Source organism: Oncorhynchus nerka, linkage group LG24, assembly GCF_034236695.1.
Source record: "Oncorhynchus nerka isolate Pitt River linkage group LG24, Oner_Uvic_2.0, whole genome shotgun sequence".
Taxonomy (NCBI): Eukaryota; Metazoa; Chordata; class Actinopteri; order Salmoniformes; family Salmonidae; genus Oncorhynchus; species Oncorhynchus nerka.
This window is the reverse complement of record NC_088419.1, coordinates 74,455,742-74,474,175: the sequence shown is the minus strand read 5'-3', so window position 1 is coordinate 74,474,175 and position 18,434 is coordinate 74,455,742. Positions and strand designations below refer to the sequence as shown.

The following is an 18,434-nucleotide window of genomic DNA, read 5'->3' as shown; positions in this document are numbered from 1 at the left end:
GTAGATATTCATAAAGATCTGCCGTTTCCAGCTACAATAGTCATTTACAACATTAACAACGTACACTGTATTTCTGATCAATTTGATGTTATTTTAACGGACAAAAAATGTGCTCTTCTTTCAAAAACAAGGACATTTCTAAGTGACCCCAAACTTTTGAACGGTAGTGTATGTGTGTGTAGAGTGTGTGTGAATATCACACTCATGTTGGACATAGGAAAAACATTTCCTTGGCTGCAACGTATCTAGACTAATGACAGAATGTATGGTACTTAAAAAGTATTATTAGATTTGGTTAAAGATTTTTTTTACAGTATGTGTTGCAGAGTTTGTCAGGGTTATGCAGGGTAGTGCAATGGTTGAAATGCATACTTTGCTCCAGATTCAAAGCTCAAAGGGCAGCAAAGATTTAGCAACAAGTTATATACAACTTGTTTGTGAATAATATGACCATTATAAACCAAAGTTTAAACAAGTTCATCTATAGTTTAGATAATGATAAAAGGGAGGGATACTCATAGATATCAAGGTTATGTCTCATATATAATAGCATTCAGGCCAAATAGCACATGAGCACTGTTTTCTGATTGAGAAAAATATATTCACAAAAAAGCATTGTTATAAACCATTTGTATTTCTCTGTTGTACTCATTCGGTTGTTTCAAGACTACTGAAAGGATTCTACAGCAGACCAAAGTTCAGACAATCACTCAATGGTGTTCTCTATCACTCAATGGCACTAACACTCGAAGCACTAACACTATCAATGGAAGCACTATCACTATATGCCAGAGCATGTTGGGTATTTCATTACAAAAGAAGCACCAGTCAAAATTCCTCACTTCATGTTAGCCTAGACAAGCATACAGTTGTCATTCAGCATGAATATGTCTGGTTCAAGAGCAGCCCGACAGGAAACAATATATCGGGAGCACTACAAATATCCCACAAAAACATCACCATCGCTCTGGAGTGGGGAATTAAAAATCTGAAAAACAGGAAAAAATTGTTTGAAAAGTCTAAGTTCCAGGCTCTCCAGATGGGTTTTACATTTTAAAAGCCTTTATCTACAGAGCATAGAGCAGTTCAAAAAATGTAAAGTCCCCAACATATTTCAGCATAGAGCCTTCATCAAAGTGTAGGTGAAAGAGAAAACCAACCCAAATTGGCTTCCGGGAGAATTAGATACAGTGATAAGTGAGCTTTGCAGCCTCCTGTCCACAACTCTGGACAGCATTGGACACTGTTCGGCACATTATTCATGCATTTCTGCAGTTCCAACATGCAGTAATCCATTAAATATCAATAGTCACCACAAATATTTTATTATCATTAATGATTTGTGTATGTGTACAGGTGTATGCTGTATGGTGGGTGGTTGCAGAAAAACAGAAAAACGTTAGTCTATGTGTTGTCCAATGCATTCCGGGCCGGTTATTCACCCGCTTTCCGAGAAAAGGTGTTGATACCAGTAGATGCAGGCTGGGTAGGACAATTGGCTGCAGGGATGTTGGTAGTGGGAGGGAAAGAAAATAGGGAAGTGGGAGGCGTCTCCTGAGGAAATACACATAAATGATGTTACATTTAACGCCCAAGACCCACTAACCTAGTATTGCATAATGACGTAACCGACGAATACATACCGAGGGGCACTAAGGATTCAAATGTAGGATCTTAATTTGACCAGTATTGTCATAGCAAAATAATCCTGCAGCAACAGGATTTTAACGTTTAGTCCATAATGTTGCTTGATCGGTGGTTAGGCTATTAGCTGGACAAAAGTAGGCTAAATTAAAAGTGCAATACTGTTGATTTAACCTGTGTTAGTGCGGATTTTCAATGAATTTATATCAATGACGAAGCTCATCTGCAACAAAAGAGTGATCAAATTAAGATTGTAAGTCGCTCTGGATAAGAGCGTCTGCTAAATGACTTAAATGTAATGTAAATGTAAGATCCTACAGCTGTACTAAGGGGTCATCACTTGGAAAGTCAGCCACCTTACGCTGAATTCATTTTACGGCACTAGGATGCGTTAGGTTTGCTTATCTCTCCGAACCTCCAGTTTAAGGGGCATACATAGACTCAATAGCTTCTCCGTGGTGAGTTTTGAGAGTTTACTGTCATTGACACAAGGAAAGCTACTTGTTTCTGATTATGTAATCATGTAATTTAAGATGTTTCTGAAAAGCTTTACTTTGACACTTGGTAGGTTATACTTTTAATTGTTAAAAACTATGTTTAACTTACAACAATTTATCAGCCAGTTAGTCTCAAACATTTTAATATACTTTTATCACTTAATAACAAAAAACAATAACATCCTTCAAATTACTAGTGACTTGACTTATTGGCATATTTAGAGCAAGTTTTAAAAATCACTGTTTTAATCTAACTTGCATGATACAATGCTCTCAGGAAAGTAGTAGTTAAACCATTTATGACACAAATAGTTATTGTATCATTGTAACTTATGGATCGTAGTTGTACAATTCAGATGCTATGGACAACAAAATAGCTAAACTACCGTATTTATGCAGAATGTGTTGCAAACATTGCCATTAAACTGGAAAGAGTTGGTTGACCGACAGCAAATACCATACCCTACTTAGAGCTAGTGGTTGACCGACAGCAAATACCATACCCTACTTAGAGCTAGTGGCTAACCTTCATTAAAAAGGTTCAATGGGTCTACATTCAAACTAAACATCGTCACCACCTCCAATGGGTCTTATGAGAAGTACAAGGAGATCAAATTCTCTGAATATCATAATAATAATAATAGCCAAAACTGCCTTAGTGGTTAATTTGAGGAATCCTTTTCATTTTAATAGATTGTTTTCAACCAAGTTCATAATTTTCTTGCCCTTCATCATCAAATTTGTATTATGTCCATCGACATCATTTGTTGGACGGTAAACTACAAAACCTAAACTTGAGATCACTGACCTGACAGCGCATGATGTTATGTCCCCCATCTAACGGCTAGCTAAGAGTTAACAGTAGGTCTGCTTGACCCTTACCATAGTGGGAACTGGGTCAGCTGAGTCTGCATCCTGAGACGCCTTACTTTGCTCCTCTTTGGGTTTGTGTTTGAACCAGCCGCTAAACCACCCTGACTTGATGCTCTGATCAGACACAGACACACACAGAGACACAGAGAGAGAGCAAGAGAGAGAGACGGACGCACAGACAGACAGAGAGAGAGAGAGAGAGAGAGTGAAAGAGAGAGAGAGACGGACACACAGACAGACAGAGAGAGAGAGAGAGAGACGGACACACAGACAGAGAGAGAGAGAGAGAGAGAGAGAGAGACGGACACACAGACAGACACAGAGAGAGAGAGAGAGAGAGAGAGAGAGACGGACACACAGACAGAGAGAGAGAGAGAGAGAGAGAGAGAGAGAGAGAGGCTTATTAAAACAAACTCTGATTCTTATCTGATGCTGTCGATATGACGACAGGCATCAGGCTCCACCCACCTGTTTTGGTTGGATTTTGTCCGGCTCTGAGGCCTTGCCCTCCTGCGTGATGGTGGCCTGGTGCCCTCCCTGCTGCCATGCCTGCTGATCTCCATAATCATTCTCCTGGCCGTAGTGCTGACCATACTGCTGACCATACTCTGCCACCGGCATCATGCCAGCATTCACTTGAACCCCTATCTGCATAGGACAGACAGATATACAGACTGTCATTTGACATCTCGATGGACACAAACAAGACACATGACCTCATCTGAGTCTCACAAATACATTTATCAAACGATTTTTAAATTTTAAATTAGTTTATTTATGTTTTACATATAAAATACAGCACCACTGACAGAAACAGCAGGTGCTCAGGAATAAATCACTGGAAATCTTTACAGAGATTAAATTTGTATGCCCCAAACGGGGGTATGTTCGTGTATATACATGTAATGTATGTTTGGTAGCAAATAAAACTCTCCTGGGCACTCACCATGCCTGGGCCAGCAGAAGGATCAGCCCCTAGAACAATACAATGAAATCAAAGCATGAGGTCCTCATTTCACAGTTAACAACAGAAACATGCAAGAAGATTCATAAAATTAGTAAAAAGGATTTACATTAAATGAGCATGTTTCATTGTAAACCACCAGAAACAGGGTTGAATCACTAGTATGTTTGATCAATCAAAACCAGGGCCTTCATCCATTTTCTCACCTCCCCCTGCTGAAGGAGGACAGTCCAGTGTAGGATGCTGAGGTGAAGACTGAGGCTGAGGCGGAGGCTGGGCAGTGTCTGTGTAGTGGTAACTGTGGTCCTGGCCTCCCACCACAAGTGGCACTGCAGGCTGAGTGTTAGAAGCCATGACCGGCAGCAGAGGCTGGGTGTTGATCTGCTGTGCCTGCACGTGCTGTTGTTGTTGCTCTTCTGCTGCTTTGTAGGAGAGGAATTTAGCATCCAGTCCCTGGTCATCTCCGCTTGCAGAAAGGTCACTGGTGTCTGATTCTACAGAGAAACCAAAGGAGTGAAGACAAAAATTACAACACTGGAGTGCGTCCTAAATAGCACCCCAGTCCCTATTAAATCACTACTTTCGACCTGGGACATGGTTCAAACACTGTGCAACTGGTTGATAGGACGAGCCCTCTGGTGAGTCATCATGCAACTCTGATACATGAGACACTCCCCCCAGGTGGAATAAGAGGGTACCACACCATACAGACACAGACACAGAGCAGAGAAATACTGGATGTGGCACAAATGGTGTCCGTACATCACCCAAGTGGATGAAGTGAGTTCCCCCTTACTATGTAACTGCTTTGAGCATCAGGAAAAGTGCTATATGAGTCCAATGAATTGTTATTAATTGTCCATTGAAATAATGATCTGGGACTGTAGGTTTACCTGAATACACTCTGCTCTCCTCATGGGCCAATGGACTCCTGTCTGCTGGTGACTGGTATGCATCACTACAACCACTGCTCCCCATCTAAGCAAATAGATATGTTTTAACCATAGCATCATAATGTGTAGAGAATGTTTTGGAAGAGACAAAAAAATACACAATTAAGATCATATGAGCCAATATAATAATTTAAAACGGTCTGATATTGTTTGAAATATATCATTTAAATGGTACAAAGGAATTCTAATGTAGTAATAAAAATGTTACCAGTGTCTATGTAAGGTCAACCATTGTGCTGACTGAGGCAAGTTAAAATCCTGAGTCTAGTCTTGCAGCTGGACTATAGTAAGTACTTACCACCTCAGCAACCTTGACAAAAGTGCCAACTGACATAATTTCACTCACTTGACAACCTACCAGTACCAGTGGATTATAGGCTAATATCCAATTTAGGTGAACAACAACAAAGTATTACTCTATACAAGGATGTTTGTACCCAGTAAATAGGTAATCATCTCCAACACAAACAGAGGAACATGTGAAAATGTGACAGAGAGAGACATGATGAGTACAATGGTGATGCATTGTGGTGTGGTCACCTGTATGCCCTGCTGTCTGTATCTCAGCTGCTGTAGCCAGTCAGGCTCCTGTCCAGGCCTGTCGTCAGCTGTGTCACTGAGCTGTCCCATTCCCTCACACTGCTTCAGCCGCTCTGCCAGCTGGGAGGGGAGGAGACACACACAAACAGGGAAAGTGCTGAGCAAACACACACACACACACACACACAGTGTTTTTAAGGCACTACTGTACATTAGTGCCTAATCTGGTACCCTCTGCAACAGGTCCTTTTTGTTCAAGTTAGTTAAGAACAAATTCTTATTTACAATGGACGGCCTACCCCGGCCAAACCCAGACAACTCTGGGGCAATTGTGCGCCACCCTATGGGACTCCCAATCACATCCGGATGTGATTCAGCCTTGATTCAAACCAGGGACTGAAGTGACACCTCTTGCACTGGGATGCAGTGCCTTAGAACACTGCGCCACTCGGGAGCTCAGGTCGTTCCTGCCCATGTAATGGTATTCATTATGACCTAAAAGGGAAAACTGATCCTAGATCAGCATTCCTACTCTGAGATGCTTTATGAACACAGGCCCTGAAGTGATTGGACACTAGGAATGCAATATGGCATAAAATGTGAGTATGATACATACAGTACAAGTCAGAGTACGCTACTTTTATAAGCTCTCCCTGCAGACTGTGTTTATCGTATGTATGGAAGTGCATAGATAGGCAGACGCTCTTATGCAGAGCAATTATGGTTAAGTGCCTTGCTCAACGGCACATTGACAGATTTTTCACCTAGTAAGTTCAGGGATTCTAACCAGCTACCGTTCGGTTACTGGCCCAACGCTCTTAACCGCTAGGCTACCTACCACCAAAGTACTATATGTCAGAGTATCATGATAAAGTGCTCTACCTTGATAAGCTCCCCCAGCAGCACCATGCTGGGCTCCTGCAGTCTGAGTAAAGACATCCCTATCACCTCACAGTAGTGGAAGGCCTGGGATGCCAGCCCAGCATCCAGCAGACGACACGCATACAGGAACTTATACACCTGGGAATGACACAACAGGTTATAACAAGACAACAACACAACAGCACAACCTACGGTAGCCACATGGAAAAAGCTAAACATAATTTCACTGTGTCCTGGACTAGATAAAGCTTAATAACAAAATACCGATGGAATCAAAACTCTGTATTGACTTATGAGTTCCAAATCTGGCAAATTATGGACGAATCATACTAGTCATAAAAAAACACAAAAAAAATGATATAAACTACCTGGAAGGGGGGGATACAGAAGAATTTATCTCCAAGTCTCTGGCAGTACTCGAATAACTCTGTGCACCGAATGGCAGAATTCTGAGCAAACTCTTTGAATGGCAGACTGTAGGGGAGGAAATACATTCAGTTCTTAGCAGATGTTGTTTTTAAACATTAAAAAGTTACCATTGGGACTACTACTACTTGTTAGCTACTAGCTTCCCGGCTAAGTCTTAAAGTAACTGTCCAGTGAAAATCTCACTTTTAAAAGTCCATATTCTGTTAACTCAGACCCAAATAATGTTGTTGACTTGTCCTATATTCGTATTTTTGGCCAAAGCATACAAAAAAAATACAAAAAAACCCACTTCAAATATCCCACCTCAACCTTGTCTCAACAACACCGTTTCCTCATAGAACATGTCATTTTAAGAACCTGTATACGCCCACACCATTCTGTTGTTGGACTACGCCCACACCATTCTGTTGTTGGACTACGCCCACACCATTCTGTTGTTGGACTACGCCCACACCATTCTGTTATTGGGTTACGCTCACACCATTCTGTTATTGGGCTACGCCCACACCATTCTGTTATTGGGCTACGCCCACACCATTCTGTTATTGGGTCACGCTCACACCATTCTGTTATTGGGCTACGCCCACACCATTCTGTTATTGGGCTACGCCCACACCATTCTGTTGTTGGGGTACGGTCACACCATTCTGTTATTGGGCTACGCCCACACCATTCTCTTGTTGGGTTACGCCCACACCATTCTGTTGTTGGACTACGCCCACACCATTCTGTTGTTGGACTACGCCCACACCATTCTGTTGTTGGACTACGCCCACACCATTCTGTTGTTGGACTACGCTCACACCATTCTGTTGTTGGGCTACGCCCACACCATTCTGTTGTTGGGTTACGCCCACACCATTCTGTTGTTGGGCTACGCCCACACCATTCTGTTGTTGGGTTACGCCCACACCATTCTGTTGTTGGGCTACGCCCACACCATTCTGTTGTTGGGCTACGCCCACACCATTCTGTTGTTGGGCTACGCCTACACCATTCTGTTATTGGACTACGCCCACACCATTCTGTTGTTGGGCTACGCCCACACCATTCTGTTGTTGGGTTACGCCCACACCATTCTGTTGTTGGGTTACGCCCACACCATTCTGTTGTTGGGCTACGCCCACACCATTCTGTTGTTGGGTTACGCCCACACCATTCTGTTGTTGGGTTACGCCCACACCATTCTGTTGTTTGGTTACGCCCACACCATTCTGTTATTGGGTTACGCCCACACCATTCTGTTGTTGGGTTACGCCCACACCATTCTGTTATTGGGTTACGCCCACACCATTCTGTTATTGGGTTACGCTCACACCATTCTGTTATTGGGCTACGCCCACACCATTCTGTTATTGGGCTACGCCCACACCATTCTGTTGTTGGGGTACGGTCACACCATTCTGTTATTGGGCTACGCCCACACCATTCTGTTGTTGGGTTACGCCCACACCATTCTGTTGTTGGACTACGCCCACACCATTCTGTTGTTGGACTACGCCCACACCATTCTGTTGTTGGGTTACGCCCACACCATTCTGTTGTTGGGTTACGCCCACACCATTCTGTTGTTGGACTACGCCCACACCATTCTGTTGTTGGGTTACGCCCACACCATTCTGTTGTTGGGTTACGCCCACACCATTCTGTTGTTGGACTACGCCCACACCATTCTGTTGTTGGGCTACGCCCACACCATTCTGTTGTTGGACTACGCTCACACCATTCTGTTGTTGGACTACGCTCACACCATTCTGTTGTTGGCCACACCATTCTGCTGTTGGGCGCCCACACCATTCTGTTGTTGGGTTACGCCCACACCATTCTGTTGTTGGGCTACGCCCACACCATTCTGTTGTTGGGTTACGCCCACACCATTCTGTTGTTGGGCTACGCCCACACCATTCTGTTGTTGGGCTACGCCCACACCATTCTGTTATTGGACTACGCCCACACCATTCTGTTGTTGGGCTACGCCCACACCATTCTGTTGTTGGGCTACGCCCACACCATTCTGTTGTTGGGCTACGCCCACACCATTCTGTTGTTGGGTTACGCCCACACCATTCTGTTGTTGGGCTACGCCCACACCATTCTGTTATTGGGTTACGCCCACACCATTCTGTTGTTGGGTTATGCCCACACCATTCTGTTGTTGGGCTACGCCCACACCATTCTGTTGTTGGGTTACGCCCACACCATTCTGTTGTTGGGTTACGCCCACACCATTCTGTTATTGGGTTACGCCCACACCATTCTGTTATTGGGTTACACTCACACCATTCTGTTATTGGGCTATGCCCACACCATTCTGTTATTGGACTACGCCCACACCATTCTGTTATTGGGTTACGCTCACACCATTCTGTTATTGGGCTACGCCCACACCATTCTGTTGTTGGGGTATGCCCACACCATTCTGTTGTTGGGGTACGCCCACACCATTCTGTTATTGGGTTACGCTCACACCATTCTGTTATTGGGCTACGCCCACACCATTCTGTTGTTGGACTACGCCCACACCATTCTGTTATTGGGTTACGCTCACACCATTCTGTTATTGGGCTACGCCCACACCATTCTGTTGTTGGGGTATGCCCACACCATTCTGTTGTTGGGGTACGCCCACACCATTCTGTTGTTGGACTACGCCCACACCATTCTGTTATTGGGTTACGCTCACACCATTCTGTTATTGGGCTACGCCCACACCATTCTGTTGTCGGGGTACGCCCACACCATTCCAACACAGAAAAGCTGCTTTTTAACATACTTAATTAAAAACGTTTGTAAGCTAAACTATTTCACTCATATTTTTATTAATTATAAGTAATATTTAATAGAAATCTGGAAACACTAGACAGTTACTTTAAAACCGTGTTAATCTCAATATCAAATGATTTCTGGGTAACAATTAACTACCTTACTGTGATTAGTTTTTAGCATTTTCATTCAAAACAAACAGAAATTGCTTATTAGCAAGGAGAAATTTCTCAAGCAAGAATTTTGATATGACTGTCTGGGAGTGGTCTGAGAGGGGAGGGGAAAACTGAACCCTAGCTGTTGACAGAAAGGTTTAGAACTCTTTCCTATTGGTCTATTAACTCAGGGTTTCCACATTTTGTTATGTTACAGCCTTATTCTAACATTTATTAAATTGTTTTTCCCCCTCATCAATCTACTCACCATACCGCATAATGACAAAGCAAAAACAAATTAGTAGAAATGTTTGCAAATTTATTATATATAAAAAAAAACTGAAATACCACATTTACATAAGTATTCAGACCCTTTACTCAGAGCTTTGTTGAAGCACCTTTGTAAGCGATTACAGCCTCAAGTCTTCTTGGGTATGACGCTAAAAGCTTGGCACACCTGTACTTGGAGAGTCTTCAATTCTTCTCTGCAGATCCTCTCAAGCTTTGTCAGGTTGGATGGGTCTCGCTGCACAGCTATTTTCAGGTCTCTATAGAGATGTTAGATAGGGTTCAAGTCCGGGCTCTGGCTAGGCCACTCAAGGACATTCAGAGGCTTGTTACTCCTGCGTTGTCTTGGCTGTGTGCATCGGGTCATTGTCCTATTGGAAGGTGAACTTTCGCCCCAGACTGAGGTCCTGAGCGCTCTGGAGCAGGTTTTTATTAAGAATCTCTTTGTACTTTGCTCCGTTAAACTTTGCCTCGATCCTGACTAGTCTCCCAGTCCCTGCCGCTGAAAAACATCCCCACAGCATGATGCTGCCACCACCGTGCTTCACTGTCGAGATGGTGCCAGGTTTCCTCCGACGTGACGCTTGGTATTCAGGCAAAAGTGTTCAATCTTTGTCTGAGAGTCTTTAGGTGCCTTTTGGAAAACTCCAAGCGGGCTGTCATGTGCCTTTTACTGAGGAGTGGCTTCTGTCTGGCCAGTCTACCATAAAAGTCTGACTGGTGGAGTGCTGAAGAGATGATTGTCCTTCTGGAAGGTTCTCCCATCTCCACAGAGGAACTCTAGAGCTCTGTCAGAGTGACCATCGGGTTCTTGTTCTCTCACTGACCTAGGCCCTTCTCCCCTGATTGCTCAGTTTGGCCAGGCGGACAGCTCTAGGAAGAGTCTTGGTGGTTTCAAACTTCTTCCATTTAAGAATGATGGAGGTCACGGTGTTCTTGGGGACCTTCAATGCTGCAGAAATGTTTTGGTACCCTTCCCCCGATCTGTGCCACGACACAATCCTGTCTCAGAGCTCTACGCACAATTCCTTTGACCTCATGGGTTGGTTTTTGTTATGACATGGACAGTCTACTGTGGGACCTTATATAGACAGGTGTGTGCCTTTTCAAATCATGTCCAATCAATTGAATTTACCACAGGTGGACTCCAATCAAGTCGAGAAACATTTCAAGGATGATCAATGGAAACAGGATGCACCTGAGCTCAATTTAGAGTCTCATAGCAAAGGGTCTGAGTACCTATGTAAATAAGGTCTTTCTGTTTTTAATTTTTAATAAATATGCAAAAAAAATCTAAAAACCTCTTTTTGCTTCGTCATTATGGTGTATTGTGAGTAGATTACTGAGTTTTTAATTTTTATTTAATCAATTTTAGAATAACACTGTAATGTAACAAAATGTGGAAAAAGTCAAGGGGTCTGAATACTTTCCGAAGGCAGTGTATAAAACACATAAAAATCTAGTTTTTGGCTGTGCTGGGCCTTTAAGTAGGACTAAGTGGTTTTCATACCAGTCATGCTACGATAGCAGCATTATGTTGTGGCATTAGTTTCCGCAATCAATAGCTATTACTTTCAAGCCTATAGGGGCATCCCCCTCACATCAATACCTCCATTGTGTGTACCACTAAAACTTGGGTGCATGACGTCCCTATTCTGCTTTTCCAAAATCTGCAGCTTGTTTCCTTTCAGCATGGCAAGACTGTCACTTGTGCTCCCTCTCCGGCCTCTAGGTCACCAGGCTGCTTGTTATGGCGCACTTCTGCCACCATCGTTATGCGCACCTGCGCGTCATCAGACTCACCTGGACTCCATCACTTCCCTGATTACTTTCACTATATATGTTACTCCCTTTGCTTATTCCTCTGTGAGTTGTTCGTGTTTTGTTCATTTGTTTATTCAATTATGCACTCCCTGAACTTGCTTCCCGACTCCCAGTGTACTCTTTACAGAATAACGCCTCACCAAAGGGAAGCATCAAGGGGTGCTTTTAATTTGTATTTTTTGTGTTGGAGGTGATGTCGGGTCTGGGTTTCCGATCTGGAACTACCTGGGAGGCCTCAGACGGTTTGTCGGGTCCCCCTGCCTCAGCTGGCTCAACGGGTTTCCTTACCTCAGTGGGCTCAATAGGCTCCAGTGCCTTGACTGAGGCAACCGGGGAGGTCTCAGCCAGCTCATCAGGCTTTCACGCCTCGTCAGGTTTCTGCGCCTCAGCGGAGGCGACCGGTCCACTCTGGATCCCCGGGATTGTCCCTTTTGTTGGGGTCCTGCGTCTGGAGCCGAATGCACCGGGGAGGGGGTATATGTCAAAGGGGGTATATGTCACTCCCTTTGGTTCCTTCCCCAGGCATTATTGTTTCAGTTTCCTGTCTGTGCATTGTTCGTGTTTCGTTCATCTGTTTATTAAATGATGCACTCCCTGAACTTGCTTCCTGACACCCAGTGCACTCTACAAATGCATTGCTGTGCTGTTCTACTGTGAGTCCTAGAAGACACCTTGTTAAGAAAACATTACAGGGATCACCCAAATACTGATACCCCTCTTCTTCCAACACCAGGAGCTCCTTTCTATTCATGGCGTGAGATTGGTTGTGTCTCAAATGACCGTTGCTGTGCTGTTCAACAGTGAGTCCAAGAGGACATTCCCACTCGTTAGGAAGACATAAGAGTGAAAGAAGGGATCACCACCCAGAAAGATGACAAGTGAAAGGAGCGTTAATAGAATCTGGGTCATATTACAGCTGAGTTCACCTGTTGCAGTTGCCCAGAAGCACCAGTCTTTCGGTCTTGGCTGTGTAGACGCCAAAAGGAGCGTAAGCTGTCAGGTAGCAGATATGAGCAGCATGTAACAGCCCTCTGGAGGCTGGGGAGAGACAACACTAAGGTTATGTAACAAATGGCACCATATTTCCTATATAGTGCACTATCATGGGAATTCAATGTATCACAATTCCAGTGGGTCAGAAGTTTACATACAGAAAATGATCCAGAAAATGATGCAGAAAATGATGCAGATCAGATTTTCTGAAATGATCCATTTTCTGGAATTGTCCAAGCTGTTTAAAGGCACAGTCAACTTAGTGTATGTAAACTTCTGACCCACTGGAATTGTGATACATTGAATTATAAGGGAAATAATCTGTCTGTAAACAATTGTTGGAAAAATGACTTGTGTCATGCACACAGTAGATGTCCTAACCAACTTGCCAAAACTATAGTTTGTTAACAAGTAATTTGTGGAGTGGTTGAAAACAAGTTTTAATGACTCCAACCTAAGTGTATGTTAACTTCTGACTTCAACTGTATGTATGTATGTATGTATGTATGTATGTATGTATGTATGTATGTATGTATGTATGTATGTATGTATGTATGTATGTATGTATGTATGTATGTATGTATGTATGTATGTATGTATGTATGTATGTATGTATGTATGTATGTATACCTAGCGTGTCTCCCATGGTAATGATGCTCTTCTGGTGCCCGATTGGATCTCCCGTCTCATTGGACAGCATGACGGCCAGGTGAGGCTCCCAGTCTCTCCATTTGTCACTTCCACAACACTGAGGACACACACACACACAGTCAGTCTAATACCAGATTGTTATATTACAATTTGGTGCAAAATACTGTAAATGTACTGTACGTTATTAGCATAATTACCAACTACAGTACAATAAACACAACAGCCACTGAAAACATGAACTGGTCAACTACAGTAAATGTGCCAAGACCAGCCCCAATTACACAAGGAAGGAAGGGCACAATAGAATAGACAACTATTGTACTGTGGTATGTTTATGTATTTATTTAGCATTGTTTTACCGTGGAAACAGCAGGAATCCTTCCAGAGAGCATTTGAAACAGGGTCTGTAGGGGGTCGTTGGGAGCTAGCTGGCCTGTAAACCTGCCATAGAGATGACCACGCCATGGAAATATTAAATATGTCATAATCAATATTTATATGTAATAGATATGAATATGTAAGGTCAATGTACATGGAAAGAATCCCGCCCCTGCATAGTTCCAGTCACTAAGTGCTGCAAATACAACCGCCCACGAAATGGAAATTCAGAATACTGAATATGTAATGTGATATTAATATGTAATTGATATGAACATGTAAGGCTACACTGTACATGGAAAAATCCACCCCTGTTCAGGGTAATATAAATAGAAAAGCTCATGTTTTTTGTTTATTGTAAAAAATAAAATAAAAAAGTCAAGTAAAATATTACAAAAAATAAACGCCTACCGAAATACTGAATATGTAATGGAATATGAATATGTAACATTGCGCTGTGTGCTGAGTATGTTGACAATCCCGACACTGACCGTCAGATCATGTAAGTGAGGATGTGGATTATGCCCACAGAACTGCAAACAAACTGCGTGAGGTCCAGACCAATGATCTGCCCAGAGACCAGGCATTCCTCCATCCTCCCCATCCCTCACCCCAAGCTTCACTCCTCATCCCCGCAGTCTTCCCCTATTCCTTACCCCCCCCACCAACACCCAACCCACTAACCTTGGATCAATAGTGAATTATCTCTAAAAGCACTGTATTGTCTCAAAGACAATGTTGCACAATGCGCTTACCTGTTCAACACAGTGGTATAGGACCTGTTGTCCATCTTGCTGGCCAGGAACAGGGCGTGGCCCCACAGTCCACCCTTCATGGCCGACTCGAGGGCCTCCTGTGAAAGAACCATAAAGGAGGTGTGGAGGAGACGTGAGTGAGGGGCGGAGGAACCGTGGGGGAAGGCATAAGGGAGGTTTGGGGAGGCTTAGGGAGGGGTGAAGGAACAGTTGGGGGAGGCACGGGGAGGTGAAACTCTGTGAAACTCAAGCCTGAGCCTTTTTATTTTATTTTTATTTCACCTGTATTTAACCAGGTAGGCCAGTTGAGAACAAGTTCTCATTTACAACTGCGAGCTGGCCAAGATAAAGCAAAAGAGTGCGACACAAACAACAACGCAGAGTTACACATAAACAAACGTACAGTCAGTAACACAATAGAAAAATATATATATACAGTGTGTGCAAATGAGGTAAGATTAGGGAGGTAAGGCAATAAATAGGCCGTAGTGGAAAAATAATTACAATTTAGCAATTAACACTGGAGTGATAGATGTGCAGAAGATGAGTGTGCAAGTAGAGATACTGGGGTGCAAAGGAGCAAAACATATATATAACAATATGGGGATGAGGTAGTTGGATGGGCTATTTACAGATGAGCTATGTACAGGTGCAGTGATCTGTGAGCTGCTCTGGCAGCTGATGCTTAAAGTTGCAATTCCTTCCAGTCATTGGCAGCAGAGAACTGGAAGGAAAGGCAGCCAAAGCAGGAATTGGCATTGGGGGTGACCAGTGAAATATACCTGCTGGAGCGCGTGCTATGGGTGGGTGCTGCTATGGTGACCAGTGAGCTGCGATAAGGCAGGGCTTTACGTAGCAGAGGCTTATAGATGACCTGGAGCCAGTGGGTTTGCGACGAATATGAAGCGAGGGCAGCCAACGAGAGCATACAGGTCGCAGTGGTGGGTAGTATATGGGGCTTTGGTGACAAAACGGATGGCACAGTGATAGACTGCATCCAATTTCCTGAGTAGAGTGTTGGAGGCTATTTTGTAAAAGACATCGCCGAAGTCAAGGATTGGTAGGATGGTCAGTTTTACAAGGGTATGTTTGGCAGCATGAGTGAAAGATGCTTTGTTGCGAAATAGGAAGCCGATTCTAGATTAAATTTTGGATTGGAGATGCTTAATGTGAGTCTGGAAGGGGAGATTACAGTCTAACCAGACACCTAGGTATTTGTAGTCGTCCACATATTCTAAGTCAGAACCGTCCAGAGTAGTAATGCTGGACAGGCGGGCAGGGATCGGTTTGAAGAGGGGGATGACCGCGGCAGCTTTCCAATCTTTGGGAATCTCAGACGATAAAAAAGAGAGGTTGAACAGGCTAGTAATAGGGGTTGCAACAATTGCGGCGGGTAATTTTAGAAAGAGAGGATCCAGATTGTCTAGCCCAGCTGATTTGTAGGGGTCCAGATTTTGCAACTCTTTTAGAACATCAGCTAACTGAATTTGGGAGAAGGAGAAATGGGGAAGGTTTGGGCAAGTTGCTGTGGGGGGTGCAGGGCTGTTGACCGGGGTAGGGATAGCCAGGTGGAAAGCATGGCCAGACATAGAAAAATGCTTCTTGAAATTCTTAATTATTGTGGATTTATCGGTGGTGACAGTGTTTCCTAGCCTCAGTGCAGTGGGCAGCTGGGAGGAGGTGCTCTTATTCTCCATGGACTTTACATTGTCCCAGAACTGAAGTATCTGGAGGAGACATGAGGTGTGGGGGAGGAGTGGGAGAGTTATGGGCGAGACATAGGCAGGGGTGAAGGAAGTATGAAAGAACATGGAAGAGATATGGAGAAGTTGTACAAGAACACAGGGTCAGGGGTCAGTGTTGGAGGAGTAAGAGGATAGCCCTGGTATAACATTAGTCAGACAGATATCACTATGCTGTCTCCATGGTGCTAATCATAGACACTATCTATTAATTGCAGAATAAACAGGATATTACTTTACCATTTTAAAATATATTATTATATGTTGTTCAAGAGATCACCCTGACCTTCTTCCGTCCAGCCAGGAGAAGCTTGGTGTATCCCTGCATGTCCTTCTCTGTGGACTCAGCCGTACCGACACTAGTGGCTGTCCCTGTCAACAGATCTGCTCCATCCAAGGGGTCTGTCTCAGGACTGGGGCCCTCACTCAGGTCTATGAGGGTGATATAAAAAGTGGGGGAAAAAGGCCAGGACTCACTTGGATATAATTTGCAATTATTTACAAGCTTTGTTTGATATATTTTTTAACTCATAGCAACAGACAAAAAACAACATGTCTTCCTCAGTACGTGTGGTGTAGAGTCCTTTACCTACAGTGCCTTGCGAAAGTATTCGGCCCCCTTGAACTTTGCGACCTTTTGCCACATTTCAGGCTTCAAACATAAAGATATAAAACTGTATTTTTTTTGTGAAGAATCAACAACATGTGGGACACAATCATGAAGTGGAACGACATTTATTGGATATTTCAAACTTTTTTAACAAATCAAGAACTAAAAAATTGGGCGTGCAAAATTATTCAGCCCCTTTACTTTCAGTGCAGCAAACTCTCTCCAGAAGTTCAGTGAGGATCTCTGAATGATCCAATGTTGACCTAAATGACTAATGATGATAAATACAATCCACCTGTGTGTAATCAAGTCTCCGTATAAATGCACCTGCACTGTGATAGTCTCAGAGGTCCGTTAAAAGCGCAGAGAGCATCATGAAGAACAAGGAACACACCAGGCAGATCCGAGATACTGTTGTGAAGAAGTTTAAAGCCGGATTTGGATACAAAAAGATTTCCCAAGCTTTAAACATCCCAAGGAGCACTGTGCAAGCGATAATATTGAAATGGAAGGAGTATCAGACCACTGCAAATCTACCAAGACCTGGCCGTCCCTCTAAACTTTCAGCTCATACAAGGAGAAGACTGATCAGAGATGCAGCCAAGAGGGCCATTATCACTCTGGATGAACTGCAGAGATCTACAGCTGAGGTGGGAGACTCTGTCCATAGGACAACAATCAGTCGTATATTGCACAAATCTGGCCTTTATGGAAGAGTGGCAAGAAGAAAGCCATTTCTTAAAGATATCCATAAAAAGTGTCGTTTAAAGTTTGCCACAAGCCACCTGGGAGACACACCAAACATGTGGAAGAAGGTGCTCTGGTCAGATGAAACCAAAATTGAACTTTTTGGCAACAATGCAAAACGTTATGTTTGGCGTAAAAGCAACACAGCTCATCACCCTGAACACACCATCCCCACTGTCAAACATGGTGGTGGCAGCATCATGGTTTGGGCCTGCTTTTCTTCAGCAAGGACAGGGAAGATGGTTAAAATTGATGGGAAGATGGATGGAGCCAAATACAGGACCATTCTGGAAGAAAACCTGATGGAGTCTGCAAAAGACCTGAGACTGGGACGGAGATTTGTCTTCCAACAAGACAATGATCCAAAACATAAAGCAAAATCTACAATGGAATGGTTCAAAAATAAACATATCCAGGTGTTAGAATGGCCAAGTCAAAGTCCAGACCTGAATCCAATCGAGAATCTGTGGAAAGAACTGAAAACTGCTGTTCACAAATGCTCTCCCATCCAACCTCACTGAGCTCAAGCTGTTTTGCAAGGAGGAATGGGGAAAAATGTCAGTCTCTCGATGTGCAAAACTGATAGAGACATACCCCAAGCGACTTACAGCTGTAATCGCAGCAAAAGGTAGCGCTACAAAGTATTAACTTAAGGGGGCTGAATAATTTTGCACACCCAATTTTTCAGTTTTTGATTTGTTAAAAATGTTTGAAATATCCAATAAATGTCGTTCCACTTCATGATT

General features: G+C 43.5%; 1 protein-coding gene across 1 annotated transcript in view; it reads right to left on the bottom strand.

Moving 5' to 3' along the window:
- Window positions 1-579: 579 nt before the first annotated feature.
- The window catches only part of sec16b (SEC16 homolog B, endoplasmic reticulum export factor), a 30,468-nt gene continuing 12,613 nt past the window's right edge, over window positions 580-18,434 (bottom strand). The window contains exons 12-26 of the mRNA XM_029648546.1: window positions 16,618-16,763; window positions 14,590-14,687; window positions 13,816-13,897; window positions 13,436-13,553; window positions 12,739-12,850; window positions 6,722-6,827; window positions 6,354-6,491; window positions 5,472-5,591; window positions 4,872-4,956; window positions 4,185-4,472; window positions 3,961-3,989; window positions 3,483-3,662; window positions 3,024-3,128; window positions 1,443-1,554; window positions 580-988 (exon numbers count right to left, since the gene is read on the bottom strand). Coding sequence (XP_029504406.1) covers window positions 981-988; window positions 1,443-1,554; window positions 3,024-3,128; window positions 3,483-3,662; window positions 3,961-3,989; window positions 4,185-4,472; window positions 4,872-4,956; window positions 5,472-5,591; window positions 6,354-6,491; window positions 6,722-6,827; window positions 12,739-12,850; window positions 13,436-13,553; window positions 13,816-13,897; window positions 14,590-14,687; window positions 16,618-16,763 — 1,727 coding nt within the window. The 3' untranslated portion in view covers window positions 580-980. The remainder of the gene's footprint in view (window positions 989-1,442; window positions 1,555-3,023; window positions 3,129-3,482; window positions 3,663-3,960; window positions 3,990-4,184; window positions 4,473-4,871; window positions 4,957-5,471; window positions 5,592-6,353; window positions 6,492-6,721; window positions 6,828-12,738; window positions 12,851-13,435; window positions 13,554-13,815; window positions 13,898-14,589; window positions 14,688-16,617; window positions 16,764-18,434) is intronic.